The sequence below is a fragment of the Piliocolobus tephrosceles genome, chromosome 4 (genome assembly GCF_002776525.5).
Source record: "Piliocolobus tephrosceles isolate RC106 chromosome 4, ASM277652v3, whole genome shotgun sequence".
NCBI classification, from domain to species: Eukaryota; Metazoa; Chordata; class Mammalia; order Primates; family Cercopithecidae; genus Piliocolobus; species Piliocolobus tephrosceles.
In genome coordinates this window covers 66,462,751-66,477,831 of record NC_045437.1, presented here as the reverse complement: position 1 = coordinate 66,477,831, position 15,081 = coordinate 66,462,751, and the positions used below count along the sequence as shown (strand labels likewise).

Sequence of the window (15,081 nt, the reverse complement as noted above, 5' to 3'; positions counted from 1 at the left end):
TTGACATGGAGTCTCGCTCTGTCACCCAGGCTGGAGTGCAGTGGCACAATCTCGGCTCACTGCAAGCTCTGCCACCTCCTGGGTTCACGCCATTCTCCTGCCTCAGCCTCCCTAGAAGCCGGGACTACAGGCTCCTGCCACCACGCCTGGCTAATTTTTTTGTATTTTTTGTAGAGACGGGGTTTCACTGTGTTCGCCAGGATGGTCTTGATCTCCTGACCTCGTGATCCGCCCGCCTCGGCCTCCCAAAGTGCTGGGATTACAGGCGTGAGCCACAGCACCCGGCCGTATATTTGCAGTTTATAGTGAGATTATAGTGCTAGTAAGACCAGGGACACTGGACATTTCTAAATCCTGCCTAGACCTTCTCATGACATCACTGAATGATGAATAAACACAGGACAATAGTCTGGGAAGCAAGGCACCACTCTATTATTGGCTGGGCCAGTGCTTTGAACAACAGTATAGAGCTTTCTGGCAAGGTGTAGCACTGAGTTTAGGCTCAAGGCCTAACCATCAGATGATACAAGCATACCCCACTATGCAAGAGGAAGAGACAGCACCTGTCTGACCTGAAGGGCTGAACCATACGGAATTGAGAAGCAGGAAGGACAGAGAACAAAAATTGGCCAGGCAAGTCTGTCTGGGTCCTTTTGTTGGTCTGGTCTTATGAAGCAAAGAAACAAGAGACGCAAAACCATGGACATGATTTTCTGAACTACATGAGGTACAGAAAGTGCAAAACAGTTGCTGGCCTTAAGGAGTGTGAAATAGAGTCAGTGAGGAAGATTTATATGCAGAATAGACAGCTTTGAATAATACAGAAGACATCACTCAATGTAAACCCCTTGCAGTTAATGGTGTTGGTTTTCTTTTAGTGTCACTAGCTATAATCACTTAATATTAAGAGCTCATTTTCTTTTCCCAATGCCTGGATCATTAGAGAGACAAGGTTTTCTCATGACCCAGCCCTGCCAAGGTACCTTGCCACAGAGGGCAGGGCTGTGGCCAGGATCCAGGTGAGTGGGTTATCCCATTACAGTGCTAGAGTGGGCCATGTTAGGACAAGCAGTCTTCACGACTCTAGGCTCAAGGAAAATCATATGAAACTTGGAACCCAGAATTGCCTGTTTGTTTTGACAATGGGCCCTGTGCCCTTCTCTACTCTTAATTTATGACAGTTGCATAGGCATTATGGAAGTAGCAGATGTGGGAAGGACTGTTTAAATACTGACTTTCCTTCTGATACTAATCAAGTTAGCTTTGGACACAGAAAGTGGTATGATCATGAATTATTCCTTTGCAAATTGTGAGTCGTTTTTCCATGGATTTATCATATAATACATGCACATGTGCACACATGCATGCGCGCGCGCGCACACACACACACACACACACACACACACACAACTTTGTTTTCTTTATTCCCTTACTGCTTATTCTGAAGCTGTCATTTTGGTACCTTTTTCCTCTGCTTACTTTGACTTCCTTTATAATCTGTCTATCTAAGTCCTGACTTCACGCCTTTCCCTCAAACAACTCACCGAAGCCTCTAGTCTGAGTATTCTTAAATCATACTCTGTTATTTTTAAAGTACAATTTTAGCTCTTTCATGTGTGCCATGTTTCTAAGAATTTGTGGGCATATTTACATCAGGATCTACCAGATTTTAACAAAATAATCTTAACTCTTTTGCTAGTTTCATTTATGAGACTTTCACTGCACTATGAACTTCAACTCTAGAAACAGTGGTGACATGGCTTTGATAATTCTGGAGCCTTTTTAGCAGTCTCAAGTGAGCGGGATAATTTTAAAGCAAGCTGACCTCCCAAGCAGAGTACCTGGGCAGCCCTCTGGCTGTAAGTAAGGCTGTGGTCTGTTCTCTTTTCAGTGTAGGCGGAGGGCCATCCCACTTCAGAGCCCTTACTTCACACACAGGATGTTCCAATGTGGATGATGCAATTCTTATCACAAACAATCTACAAAGGATTGAGATATGTTTAAAATCATTTCCTGGAGTTTGTGGTGATATGCACTCTTTCTGTTTGTCTAATCTGAAGGCCTGTTGCAAGAACAATCTGAGCTCCTTATGTGACTCAAAAACCAGAGAGAACTGCAATCACTTGTTGAAGAGGACTGACTGGGAATTAGGGTATTTCCAGTTGTAGAAATGTCTTTCATTCTAGCAAGGACTAGTACATTCTTTTTCCTTAAAGAGAGAGGAGAAATAGAACATGTGTCATAGCAAAAAAAAAAAAAGAAAAAAAAATCCACCTATATATGAGCTTATAGTTTTAACTTTTTAATTGAGAAAAATTTTAATAAAGCTCTATGTGTGTTATAAATATAACATTGTCATCCACAGATGTGCCTATAAGAGAACTTTAAATTAAAAAAAATAAGAAAAAATGTTTAATTCTATAACAGATATCAAAGATTATGTCACTTGATACTTTGGTAATAACAATACCTGGTATTTATTGAGTACTCTTTCCTTGCCAAACATGTAATACCGTAATTACTCTAGGAGCTTTGCAAAATTATTACCCCCTTTACAAATGAGAGGAGTGTGACTCAGAAAGGTTAAGTAATTAACCTAAGACTACAGAGCTGATAATTAATAACGATAGGGGAAGCTAATGCAAAATGAGATAAAACGTTCCAAATGTACATATTTTTGTAAGTATCCAAGAAGGAGAATGACAGGATGTAACTGGCATTTATAAATAATATTTAAATTTTATTTTAACATAAACTTTATGAAGTAAGAGAAACTTTCAGAATATTGAATGCAAAATTCTGTTACAGAATTTATAGCATCATTGGCTTTACCATCAACTGTTTCCTGGGCAAAGATGATAGTTACCGTCCATCTTTTCATCCTCTCATAGACAGGAATCTCTTGTATAAATATACTCAGGAGCTGGAGCACAAGAGTTTTCCCTCAGCTTCCCTACCACCCGCTGGGTGACTTTGGGAAAGTCACACAACTTCTCTGGAGCAGAAAGTATGCCCTCCCTATCAAACTGGAATGTTATGAGTACCTTGTGTGAGAATACAAGTAAAGCACTTCAGGGCCCAGCTCGGTGGCTCATGTCTGCAATCCCAACACTTTGGGAGGCCAAGGCGGGTGGATCACTTGAGGTCAGGAGTTTGAGATCAGCCTGGCCAACATGGTGAAACCCTGTCTCTACCAAAACTATAAAAAATTAGCCAGGCGTGGTGGCAGGCACCTGCAATCCCAGCTCCTTGGGAGGCTGAGGCAGAGGTTGCAGTGAGCTGAGATCACATCACTGCAGTCTAGCCTGGGCGACAGAGGGAGACTCCGTCTCAAAAACAAAACTGGGTCCTCCCTACCTCTTCCTGTCCCTTCAACCAATTCTCATCTGTCATGGATTAGCTTCCATGCATATTGATTAGCTTCTGTTCATTTCTTCTTCTTCTTGGCCAAGAATGCTATTCCAATCCTCTTTCCAAAATAATCATGTCTTTGTCTTTTATGATGTAGCCTTTTAAATATTAGCCAATTATCATCCTTTATATCTCTTTCAAAGATAAAAGTCTCTTGCCTTAGGTTGTTCTGGCAGTGCCATTTAACATGCCAGCTTCATTTATTCACAGAGTTTGCTTTTATCTTATTTGATTTAATTAAATTTATTTATTTATTTATTTATTTATTTGAGACAGAGTCTCAGTCTGTCACCCAGGCTGGAATGCAGTGGCTCAGTTTTGGCTCACTGCAACCTCTGCCTCCCAGGTTCAAGTGATTCTCATGTCTCGGCCTCCTGAATAGCTGGAATCACAGGCCACCATACTCGGCTAATTTTTTTTTTTTTTTTGAGATGGAGTCTCACACTGTCACCCAGGCTGGAATGCAGTAGGGCGATCTTGGCTCACTGCAAGCTCCTCCTCCTGGGTTCATGCCATTCTCCTCCCTCAGCCTCCTGAGACTACAGGGACTACAGGTGCCCGCCACCATGCCTGGCTAATTTTTTGTGATTTTAGTAGACATGGCGTTTCACCGTGTTGGCCAGGCTGGTCTCAAACTCCTGGCCTCAAGTGATCCCATCTCAGCCTCCCAAAGTGCTGGGATTACAGGCGTGAGCCACTGAGCCTGGCTTTACTTTTATTTTAAATTTATAACATATACATTCCTTTTCTTCTTCCATTCAATTTTATTTTTTACTCATAACTTAATCCAGTGTTTGATTCTGTAAAGACATTAGAAATCCAACTGTAATATATTCTTACACTTCTATTTTAACTTTAAATACTTATTGTTAAAATTTTTATAAGCAGTTATTATGCTATTGCTGTACAATTAAGCCATCCTCAGCACTATTAATACAGGTATCCAAAGTGGCATGTCTCATATCAACAATGACAACCCCCCATCGAGAGGCAGAGGTTGCAGTGAGCCGAGATCACGTCACTGCACTCCAGCCGGGGTGACAGAGTGAGACTCCATCTCAAAAACAAACAGACAAACAAACAAACGAAATTATAGTAGGAAGGACACTTTAAATATCCCCTGATTTGCTTCTTCATTCCTTCACTCTGGATACAAGTTTGTGTGTGCACCTACAAACACATGAATACATACATACCTATTGTTTGTGACTCACACGTGGGACAGATATGTTGCTCTAGAATGTCTGGGGTGCTTTAATGATCTGTAAAAATCCTCCATGCTTCACCAACAAGTCTTATAATTTTAAGCTTTCCTTCGTGATAATGTGTGAATATCTGTTTCTGGAATAAAGTTCATTTACAAAGGTGATTAGAACTTACACACACACCTTCCTAGTATCTGGTTGTCAAAGACATCTACATCCATCTATCTCCATCTAAAGAAGGATCTGGGGAATGCTAAGTGGCATAAGTGGAAACTATTTATTAACTTGCTATGCCCCATATGATGGGAAAGCAAACAGTGCTTCTCTAGAAGAGTTCCAAGGAAACTTAATATGGTAAAAAGAACCAGCGATTTTGAACAAAAGGGCAGGAGTGCAGATATATAGGCGTTGCTTTTGCTTAGACCTTTAAAGTCTATTTCTTTAAATGAAGACATAAATAGTTATACACTTGACTTACAGAGTGTTTAAAGGATAAAAGGAGATAATGCACATAAAAAATGCTTTATGAGCTATAAAGCAGTTTGCAAATGTTGCTATTCTAGTTTTTATCATCGATGAAACAACCATCTGCCAAAGCACCTAGTTGCCCATGGGCTTTGATTTGCAAAATGTGGTAGTCTTAAAATTATCCCCCTCTTTCCCTCCAATAGCCAAGAACAGGAATTTGTATTATCACAGGGCTTTACGGTTAATATTTTAGCTTTTGATTTTAACTTCAAGAAAACTACTTGTTGGATGACAAGAAGTAACATAATCAGTTTATATTGATTGTATTTCTTCTAGTGCCGAAGCTAATTTCTGGAGTTTTTATGAGACAGAACAGTTAGCTTAAAATGTTTTAGCAATAGTGAAGTTGGTGGACTCTTTATCATGAAACTGAAAGACGTTGAAGGTCTAGCCATCCCGCTAATTGAGGAAACAACGTGGAAGCCTAGAAGTCTGAGGCAAAATAATGAGGCCTAAATACTAAAATTGCCTTTCAATATATGCCAAAGAATTTAATTATTAAATTTATAATAGCAGTATTTCCAAATAAGACCTAAAAAATGAAATGACTATCTTTACCTGTCTTCTTTCTTCCCAGAGACGGGCAGCCTTCATGGGTGAATTCTTTCCATCACAAACTCATTTTACGTTTACCAGCAGAAAGCAGATATCATTTAGAGCTCACCAAGCACCTTGTGTAGTCCATGGCCTGGAACTAAACAATATAAGAAACAATATTTATATACTATAGACTTTGAAAATTTTTACATCCATGTAGATCTCATGTAGCTATGAAAAGTTTCTAATCCAAAGTAAAATATCCCCTTGGATGACTTATAGACCTCTCAAACTTAAAATATCTCACAGTGAACTCTTGAGCTCCCCCTATAGCAAAATCTTGCTCTGCTGACAGCATCCCCTTTAATCTGATGGTAGTGACTAGTTTCTTTCAGTTTCTCAGCCAAACATCTTTAGGCTGTCTTTGACTGTTATTCATTCATTCATTCACTGAAAGACCAACTCCTCAAGAAGTCCTGTGGCCCCTACCATCATACTGTGTCTAAAACAAGACCACCTCTTACCACTTTCCCTTCTGCCAGCCCTGTATGAGCACTCCATCATCTGTTGCCTGAATGATTGCAGTTGCCTTCTAAGTACTTTACCTGACTCAACTGTGCTTCAATACTATCATTCCCAACAGTGTGGCCTTCAAAATTCTTCTAAAATATGTCAGATCACATCATGCTGTACTCAAAACCCTCCAGTGGCATTCTAATTTCCCTCAGTTGGAAAGCTGAGGCCTTCTATTAATCATTACATACAAGTCACTACATGATCTATCATTATCAATAGGACTACCACCTCCTTCCGCTACCCTCTCACTCATTCTCTTCCAGCCACAGGGTTTTTGCATTTGCTGTTCCTGCACCCTGGACTATTCTGCCACTAGAGTCTTAAGGTTTACTCTTTAATCTCCTTCAAGTTTTTACTTAAAATTACCTTCTCAGCGAGGCCATCCCTGACCATTCCAATAAAGATTATACTGCTCTCCACCCCACATTCCTAACTCCAGCCTGCTTATTTTGCTCCCAAAGCATTGATCACTACCACTATATGTTTTACTTACTTACTACATTTATTGTCTATTTTCTCCCACTAGAATGTAAGCTCCTCAGGCTAGAAACTGTTTTACTAATTTATTCACTAGCATATCCTCAGTACCTAGAATGAGGTCTGGTACATAATAGGCCTGGCCACCATGTATAGACTCACAGATTGTATATTGCACAAGGCCTGGACACACCATTTGAGGAATGGTGTCCACTGGAATTGTGTATCACTTCAGTCCCTAAGAGCGCAATAAACATTTGTTATAAAATTGAATCAAACAAAATGTTTTGCCCTACTATCTTAAGTACACCTCTGTCAGTAATCTCTGGTAAAAATCTCAAGTATTGAAGAAAACACTTGCAGAATTTACAGACTCACAGACCAAAGGAAGATATTTATAACAGCCCCTAGATTGTGGGTTTAAAACTGTCCTACCTACACCACCATAAATACTGCTTGCTAACTAAACAAAGTATTTTGAATTCCACTGAAGGTAGGCAAATTGGCTGTGTTTTGAAAGTCTACATAATCACTACTTTCCCACAAGATAATTGAACAGTAAGTGTTATTTAAAGCAGTCTTGGAATAATTCCCAGTTTCACTGGAAGAAAAGAAAAGTTTATATCTTGGGATTTTGTTTTGTTTTGAGAATCAGCACACATGCCTGTTCATGCAACTCTTTTGTCTGGTTGGGATTAAATTAAATCCATTACTTCAAAAAGGTTTTGCCATACTTTAGCAAGTATACTTACCTGCTATACTTACCTGCTAAATATCCTATTTCCCACCTTGGTAACAGTCTCTTGTAGTGTGTCTCTTCCTGCATGTCAGATTTCGTAGACAAATATAACAGCCTCCCTCATCTTCCTGTCTGATTCAGTTAAGAATGTCACAATTTTCTTGGAATAGCCATTGGTGATGTCATAGCCTCTTCTTATGAGGGTGAGTTGTCAGGAAGTAGGATTTCACTGAGGCCTTAGGGTATGAATGAGGAGGAGAGTCTGCTGGAAATGTTTCTAGTAAAGAAGGCAAACAAAGGTTAGTGACTTCTCTGTAGTCACCAACATGACCTGTAGCCTACTTACTAATGTGGTTCACAATATTTAAGAAATGAGTCATACATGATAAAGAAACCCTTGTTCTTCAAGAGTTACCAAAATGGCTTGTTTTTTCACTATTTTCTATTGCCTTGTGTTAAGAGTTTAAGATAGCATAATACTGTCAGAGATGTATTTGCATGTATCTTTCGGGGAATTTCAAGTGCTTTCACATCCTTCTTGTTAAGTGGCATGCAACTGCACAGATGCTTACTTTTCTCTTCTCTCTGATTAACTTAGAAGAGCTGCAGTTTTCACAGAGGTGGTCGTGATGTTATAACCCCTCCTGAGCTGCAAGGTTATCAAATCCTGAATTCTTAGATAAGGTGGTAGGAGGTGACAGGGAGAGTATCCAGGGAGTGCTTAGCTGATAGAAAAAAAAAAAAAAAAAAAATAGTCTGCTCAGGGAGAAAACGGCTAGTAGTTGCAGCTTTGCGACCGGAGGCTCTGATGAACAAAACAGTTAAATTTTAGATCAGACACACTCCTCTTTTGTTTCTCAGCAAGCCTCTCTTGCACTGTGGTGAGGATGGTTGGAATTGTGCATAGTAGAATCACCTGAATTTGGCATTTGCATTTGGTATTGTCTGAACATACCCTGTTCCTACCTGCCATTGAGTTTGTAGTTGGTGTTGTGTGAACATACCTCGTTCCAACCTGCCATTGAGAACAGTGTCGCCTAGGCCCCACAGTATGGATGTGCCCTCACAGGACAGCTGTGCTTGGTGTCCAGTTTACAGCCCCTTCATATATCACACAGCCACACACCCCTTCACATAAGTGTGGCCTGACTCCCTGTGTCTGGTTTCTAATCCATGCTAGTTCTAGAACCCACCTCATCTGCTAAGATCATTTTCCCAATCTGGGCCCTCTGCCAGGCCTTCCTGCAGCTAAGAGGAAGGACACTAGCCTAAAGGTTAAGAACCTGGGCTTCTGCACTTGGTTTTCAGTAGCCATGGGAATATGAGCAAGTCACTCATCAATCTGTGTCTCAGTGTCTCAGTGATTCCATCTGTAACATGGAAATAGAGTAAAATGGAGATGAGATCATCCCCAGTGACTGGGCGCAGTGGCTCACTCCTGTAATCCCAGTGCTTTGGGAGGCTGAGGAGGGTGGATTACTTGAAGTCAGGAGTTTCAGATCAGCCTGGCCAACATAATGAAATGCAATCTCTATTTAAAAAGTGCAAAAGATAGCTGGGCGTAGTGGTACATGTCTGTAATACCAGCTATTCAGGAGGTTGAGACAGGAGAATCACTTGAACCCAGGAAGTGGAGGTTGCAGTGGGCCAAGATCGCGCCACTGCACTCCAGCCTAAGTGACACAGGAAGACGCCATCTCAAAAAAGAAAAAGATAATCTCAGGCTTCTTCTGCAGATGAAATTAGATAATCACATAGTACCAGATGTTGAAAAATTTACTATAATTGATAGGAATTAATTAATGAATGCCAAGGAGCAGAGCCACAGTTCCTATGATAGTTTCTTGCTATAAGGTGCTATTTTGTTCTCTACATTTACTCTATAGTAAGCTTTTGTTTGAGAAAAAAAAATTCCAGTTTGATGCATAGTAGATATGCAGAGGCTGAGTCAGGAACAGATGATGCAATAACACAATGGTAACAGAATGTATGATGCTTTTCTCTCAACTTGGTTGATTTTTTTTCTTTCTTTTTTTTTTTTTTTTTTTTACTTTTACTTGAACCAAACAAGCAAAAATACATGCTCCCCAGAACAGAAGTAAGGATGTTCTTTGAAAGGCTGAGGTGGGAGGATCACCTGAGGTTAGGAGTTCAAGACCAGCCTGGCAAACATAGCAAAACCCCCTACTAAAAATACAAAAATTAGCCAGGTTTGGTGTTGTGTGCCTGTAGTCTTAGCCACTTGGGAGGCCAAGGCAAGAGAATCGCTTGAACCTGAGAGGTGGATCTTGCAGTGAACCAAGATGGTGCCACTGCACTCCAGCCTAGGCAACAGAGAGAGACTCCCATCTCAAAAAAAAAAAAAAAAAAAAAAATAGTTAGGATTTTCTGCTTAACTTTTCCTTAAGCAGGAAACTCTTTTTAAAATAATAGCATAGAATCATCCATTCATTTGCTTGTTCATTTGTTGCTGTTTTTTTCTTTTAACTCATTTGTTCAACGAGTGGTTATTCATTGCTACAGGCACGGATTTCCTAGCCCTCATGTACCTTTCCTCTCTAGTGGGGGATTTAGTCAGTGGGAAGGCAGCTATGGGGCAATATGACTTTTTATTTTTTAAATGGGATGCGGAAAAGGTCAGAGGCTATGAAGGTACTTAGGGTTACCTAGAGTTAAAAGAGCCGGGGGACTTCCCAGAAGAAATGGTGTCAAACAGGAGCTCTAACTAATGAGTAAACATTGCCAGGCAGAAAACAGCACGTATGAAGGTTTAGAAGCAACGGAGACTCTGATTTGAAGGAGGAGCTAAATTCGATATGACTGAAATGTGGTTTTAGGAAGACGCATAGAAAAAGACAGGATTAGAGAAGACAGAGTCAGATTCTTTCCTTTTTATACTTTATGTCCAGCATGCAAAATCAGAGTTAATGCTGTGTAGTACTACTACGAAATGAAGACCTGTGCAGATGGAGAAAATCAAGGCTCTGGAAGACAATTTTCTCAGTACAGGCTCTATAAGATTCCTAATTTCTTCTGCGCTATCATGAATTTGAAAGACATCAGATATGTTCAAACACGCATTCCAATTCTGCACTGGTTCCCTCCCTTCATTGAAGTGACTATTGGGACTTACTAACATCCAACATTCAAATTTCTATCTTTTTCAAAAGCCTTAACTCATCTGCCTGGTATTATTGTAAACCTAACTATGGTAATATTTTAAAAGGTAAATTATGCTAAATTATTAACTCATGAGAAGAAAAAATCTTTCAACTCTAACATTAAGGCTAACTGAATTAAAGTATCTTAGAATGCTCTATATTAGTTTGAGAATAATTTTATAAGCTGTACGAGGAGAGAACTTATTACTGAACTATTAACTTTCAAAATAATCTATATTTTCCTTTTTCGCTGATTGTTCATGCTATTCTGTCTGCTAACACTTCAGGTTAAAACCTTCATCCTTTGGTGTCCATTTTTGTAACCTTGGACCATTTTAATGTTTCTTCTACTGGTAAACTAGATCATATATTCCAGGTCATTTGAATTTTTATTTTACTTGTCACATATATCTAGTTTTACTAGATTTAGAAGACAGCAGTCTGCTTTAATCCTTTTGTATCTACTGTACCTCAACATGGGGCATATGTTGTTTAATGATAATTATAAAATATATATACAGAAGGTTCAAGAAAGAATTTTAGTTTCTTTGATATTTTAATCCTTCCCAATATTGACATGAAAAAAAATGGAAGCACATGTGCTTCTATGTTAATTGAATGCTGCTGCAGTTTCTAAAGATCAAACTGATACCTGGGCTCTTTCTGTGTAATCTTCTGTGGTTCCAAGTGTCAGGTTAGTTCTTCTTCAGGAAAACCCATAGTCTCTAGGTGAAGTTCTGAAGGAAGTGAAACTAACCAAAGGAAGGATGTAAACACCAATCTCATCCTGTATTCTAGACATATGCACCTTGTTACACATAAAGATAGCTCATAACATATTTGTTCTATATTTTTGCTAAGTATCCCCTTATAAAGAAGTTAGCATAAAGCCACTTAAATAAGATATCTGTTCTGTAAATGAGTCAACATATGAAAATGCTCAGGGCATAGAACACACTGAACAAAGGCTAGTTGTTGTTCTTGATTTTAATTTTGTTTCATTCTTTAGAGCTGTGCTGAACAATATGTAGCCATGAGTCACATGTGAGTACTGAGCAGTTGAGATGTTACTTTTCCATATTGAGATGTGCTCTTAAGTATAAAATCTACACTGAAGTTCAAAGACTTAGGAAAAAGGAATGTCAAATATCTCATTACTGATTTTGATATTGCATGCTAGTTTTGATTGCATGCTAGTTTGGATATACTGAGTTAAATAAAATATATTTTTAAAATTAATTTCACCTGTTGCTTTTTATGTTCTTAATGTGGCTGGCTACTAGAAAATTTGAAATTATACGTGTGGCTCATATTCTTGGCTTGCATTATATTTCTATTGGATGGCATTGCTTTAAAGAGACCTTCTAGGGTGTGTGGCAAAGCAGCAGTATTACAGACATTGATCAAGGCTCTTGATCAGCTAAGCAGAAATGAAGCAGGTCAAATCGTAGCTGAACAAATATAAACTATTCACATTGAAATTTAAATGTGTTTTTCACTGTTTGTGATCAGGTGTATCTTTAAGAAACTACACTTAACACTTTGTGTCTAATAAAAAAAGTCTCTTTCTAGGTTACTGGTTGGTTCACCCTGGAGTGGCTTTCCTGAGAACCGAATGGGAGATGTGTATAAGTGTCCTGTTGACCTATCCACTGCCACATGTGAAAAACTAAATTTGCAAAGTAAGTTTAAATTTACTTGTGAAGCAAGTGATTTGTGTTAGACTCAATGGAAAAATAACATCAAAACAATCATTGTTCTGTCTTAAAGAAATATAGGCAGCTTTTTTTGCCCTTATGTCTTTAGAAATATGGGGCACAATTGTATCCAAATTTCCAAAACAGTTTGGAGACTTAACTTAACGAGAAGTGTGGAAAATGTGCTGCCTCCTGGACCGTTTACCTCCAGACCATGGACTGGTTTCCATTAACATTTACAATAATTTTGATGATTACTTGCAGAAGTCCGAAACCATCCATATTTCTTTCTCTCCTCTTTGCAAAATAAACCATTAAGCTTGGAAACATAACTCAAGAATGGATACAGTGGTTGATGCCCTAGGTCAGTGGAAGACAGGAGGTGGAGAGATTTATTTAGTATATTATATGGCTAGTCTAATTTCCTTTCAACATTCATCCACTATTGCTTTGAGCCAGATTCTATCATAGGGCATTCTTTGATAACACTTCAAGGATATTCTTACTGACCTAGAAAAAAAAAGGCATTAGACAGAGCTACTATGACTTTCAAAAGATAGGAAAAAAATGGTGTCCTCAAATGTGTTTTGTTTGGCCAGAAAATTGTAAAAAATAATAATAATAATTAAACATCTATAAGTCATATCCTCTTTAGAGCCCACTCCTTATTGCCTTATGCTCTGCAGCCTCACACATTAATGTGAGTTACCAGATCACTGAAGGCATTGCATTTCTCCACACTTCATTATATAACTCAGGTACCTATATTGACACTAAATTCAATGCTACACGAAAACATGGGTGTGCCTGTTTTTTTTTTTTTTAAATATCTTTAAGTAAATGAGAAATATTTAATCACTTTAAAAAATTGTTTTCCCTTTGAAAGCTTCAACAAGCATTCCAAATGTTACTGAAATGAAAACCAACATGAGCCTCGGCTTGACCCTCACAAGGAACATGGGAACTGGAGGGTTTCTCGTGAGTGTTTACTTTACAAATCATTAATCCTCTCAAGAAAGTATGTAGATCTCCGTCACCATCCCTCCCAGTCTGGGGGTTTAGATGCTTAGAACTTGCTTATTGATAAATTATGCTATTTATTTGGCTATCCAGTGTTGAATATTCAAAATAATGTTGATGTGTAGACTTTTTAGGATATTCAGCGAAACCACTGCTACTGAATGTTTTGAAGAAAAGGGAACAAAAAGAATCCTGATTCTTTCCCCTTGAAAAGTGTGCTGAGTATTTGTTGATAACAGCAGAATTCCAAATCTCATTTCTACTTCCTGTAGGATCAGTCAAGATACGTACTGCTAATTTTAAAAGTAGGTTTCAAAGCTAAAAAGTATTTTTGGTTTTTAAACATTTCCTGTAATTGTTGAGTAATCTGGTGTTATTTGAGGCACGGAACAGTCTCTCATATCATATCAGTGTTCACGTTCATTTAGTTATGAAAAGAGTAAAAAGACATCACTAATCAGTGAAATAGAATGCCTTATTTAACAAGTGCTTTTGGAACAATTAATTGATTAATATTTACATATCCAAATACACTGTCAAATGAATTGAAAGTTAATATAAAAACATAGAGAAAAATGGAAATTTTCTGAAGGATGGAAAAATTTCTGAGTTTAAAGCTAATTAAAAAAAAATAGCAAATTGTTGAAAGGATTTGACTGTATAATAAAAGGGAAAAACATCACACACCAAAAAAAGAAGCTTAAAAAAAAAAAACACAATCTTATTTGAAATGTCCGTTGACTCACATAGGTATGCGTATGTATGTATAACCCTGTTAAAATTGTCTTAAAGAGGTCGGGTACGGTGGCTCATGGCTGTAATCCCAGCAATGTGGGAGGCTGAGGTGTGGATCACTTGTGGTCAGCATCTCAAGACCAGCCTGGCCAACATGGTGAAACCCTGTCTCTCCTAAAAATGCAAAAGTCAGCCAGGAGTGGTGGCACACGCCTGTAATCCCAGCTACTCGGGAGGCTGAGGCAGGAGAATCACTGGAACCCAGGAGGCAAAGGTTGTAGTGAGCCAAGATCGTGCCACTCAAAAAAAAGAAAAAGAAAAAAAAAAAGTCTTAGCGTCATTCAACTTTATATCAGTTTTATCTAAACCATTGGCACGCTTCCTTAAAAATCCTATGTTTTATAACTGTATTATTCTAAAAATGTAATCAATTTTGAACAATGTCATTCTATTTTTACTAATGGATATTATTATTCTGATGACTGTGCTGCCAGTAAGTGAATTAGATATTGCTTGTGATACGTGTTAAGATCAGTGCATAAGTGAATATTGCAAGGGATCTTTATGGTTTATGATATTCCAAAGTCTTTACAATAAGGTTTCTTTAATCTTTTTGTTTGTTTGATTTTAAGGTTGCAAAAATGTAAAGAAAGAACATACTGATACTTAGAGATTACAGAATGGGCCTCAAAATTTTTAATCTATAACTCCAGATAAAGTAAAAAATAAAAGTTAAAAAACCAGAGAATTTGAGAGATTAATTAACATTCCAGGTAGCAAGCAGAGAGGCAGAAAGAGAGAGAGGGAGAGAAAGAAAAAAAAGAAAAAACCCAAAGTTTCCTTTACATACTTAAAAGGTCAAAATCATAAGATACTCTTAAGAATTATGTGGAAAAGACTGACAATCATCACATTTTTTTGAACTTTCTTAAGTTCTGGGCTTAAAGTAGGAATGTAGTTCTGGCACTTACAATTGGCATATTTTAATTTCAACT

General features: G+C 38.3%; 1 protein-coding gene across 2 annotated transcripts in view; it reads left to right on the top strand.

The window, feature by feature from the left end:
* The window catches only part of ITGA2 (integrin subunit alpha 2), a 106,611-nt gene that overhangs the window by 43,441 nt on the left and 48,089 nt on the right, over positions 1–15,081 (top strand). For both annotated transcript variants that reach the window (XM_023210557.3, XM_023210558.3), the window contains 2 exons: positions 12,207–12,316; positions 13,218–13,309. In XM_023210557.3, the coding sequence (XP_023066325.2) occupies positions 12,207–12,316; positions 13,218–13,309 (202 nt within the window). The remainder of the gene's footprint in view (positions 1–12,206; positions 12,317–13,217; positions 13,310–15,081) is intronic.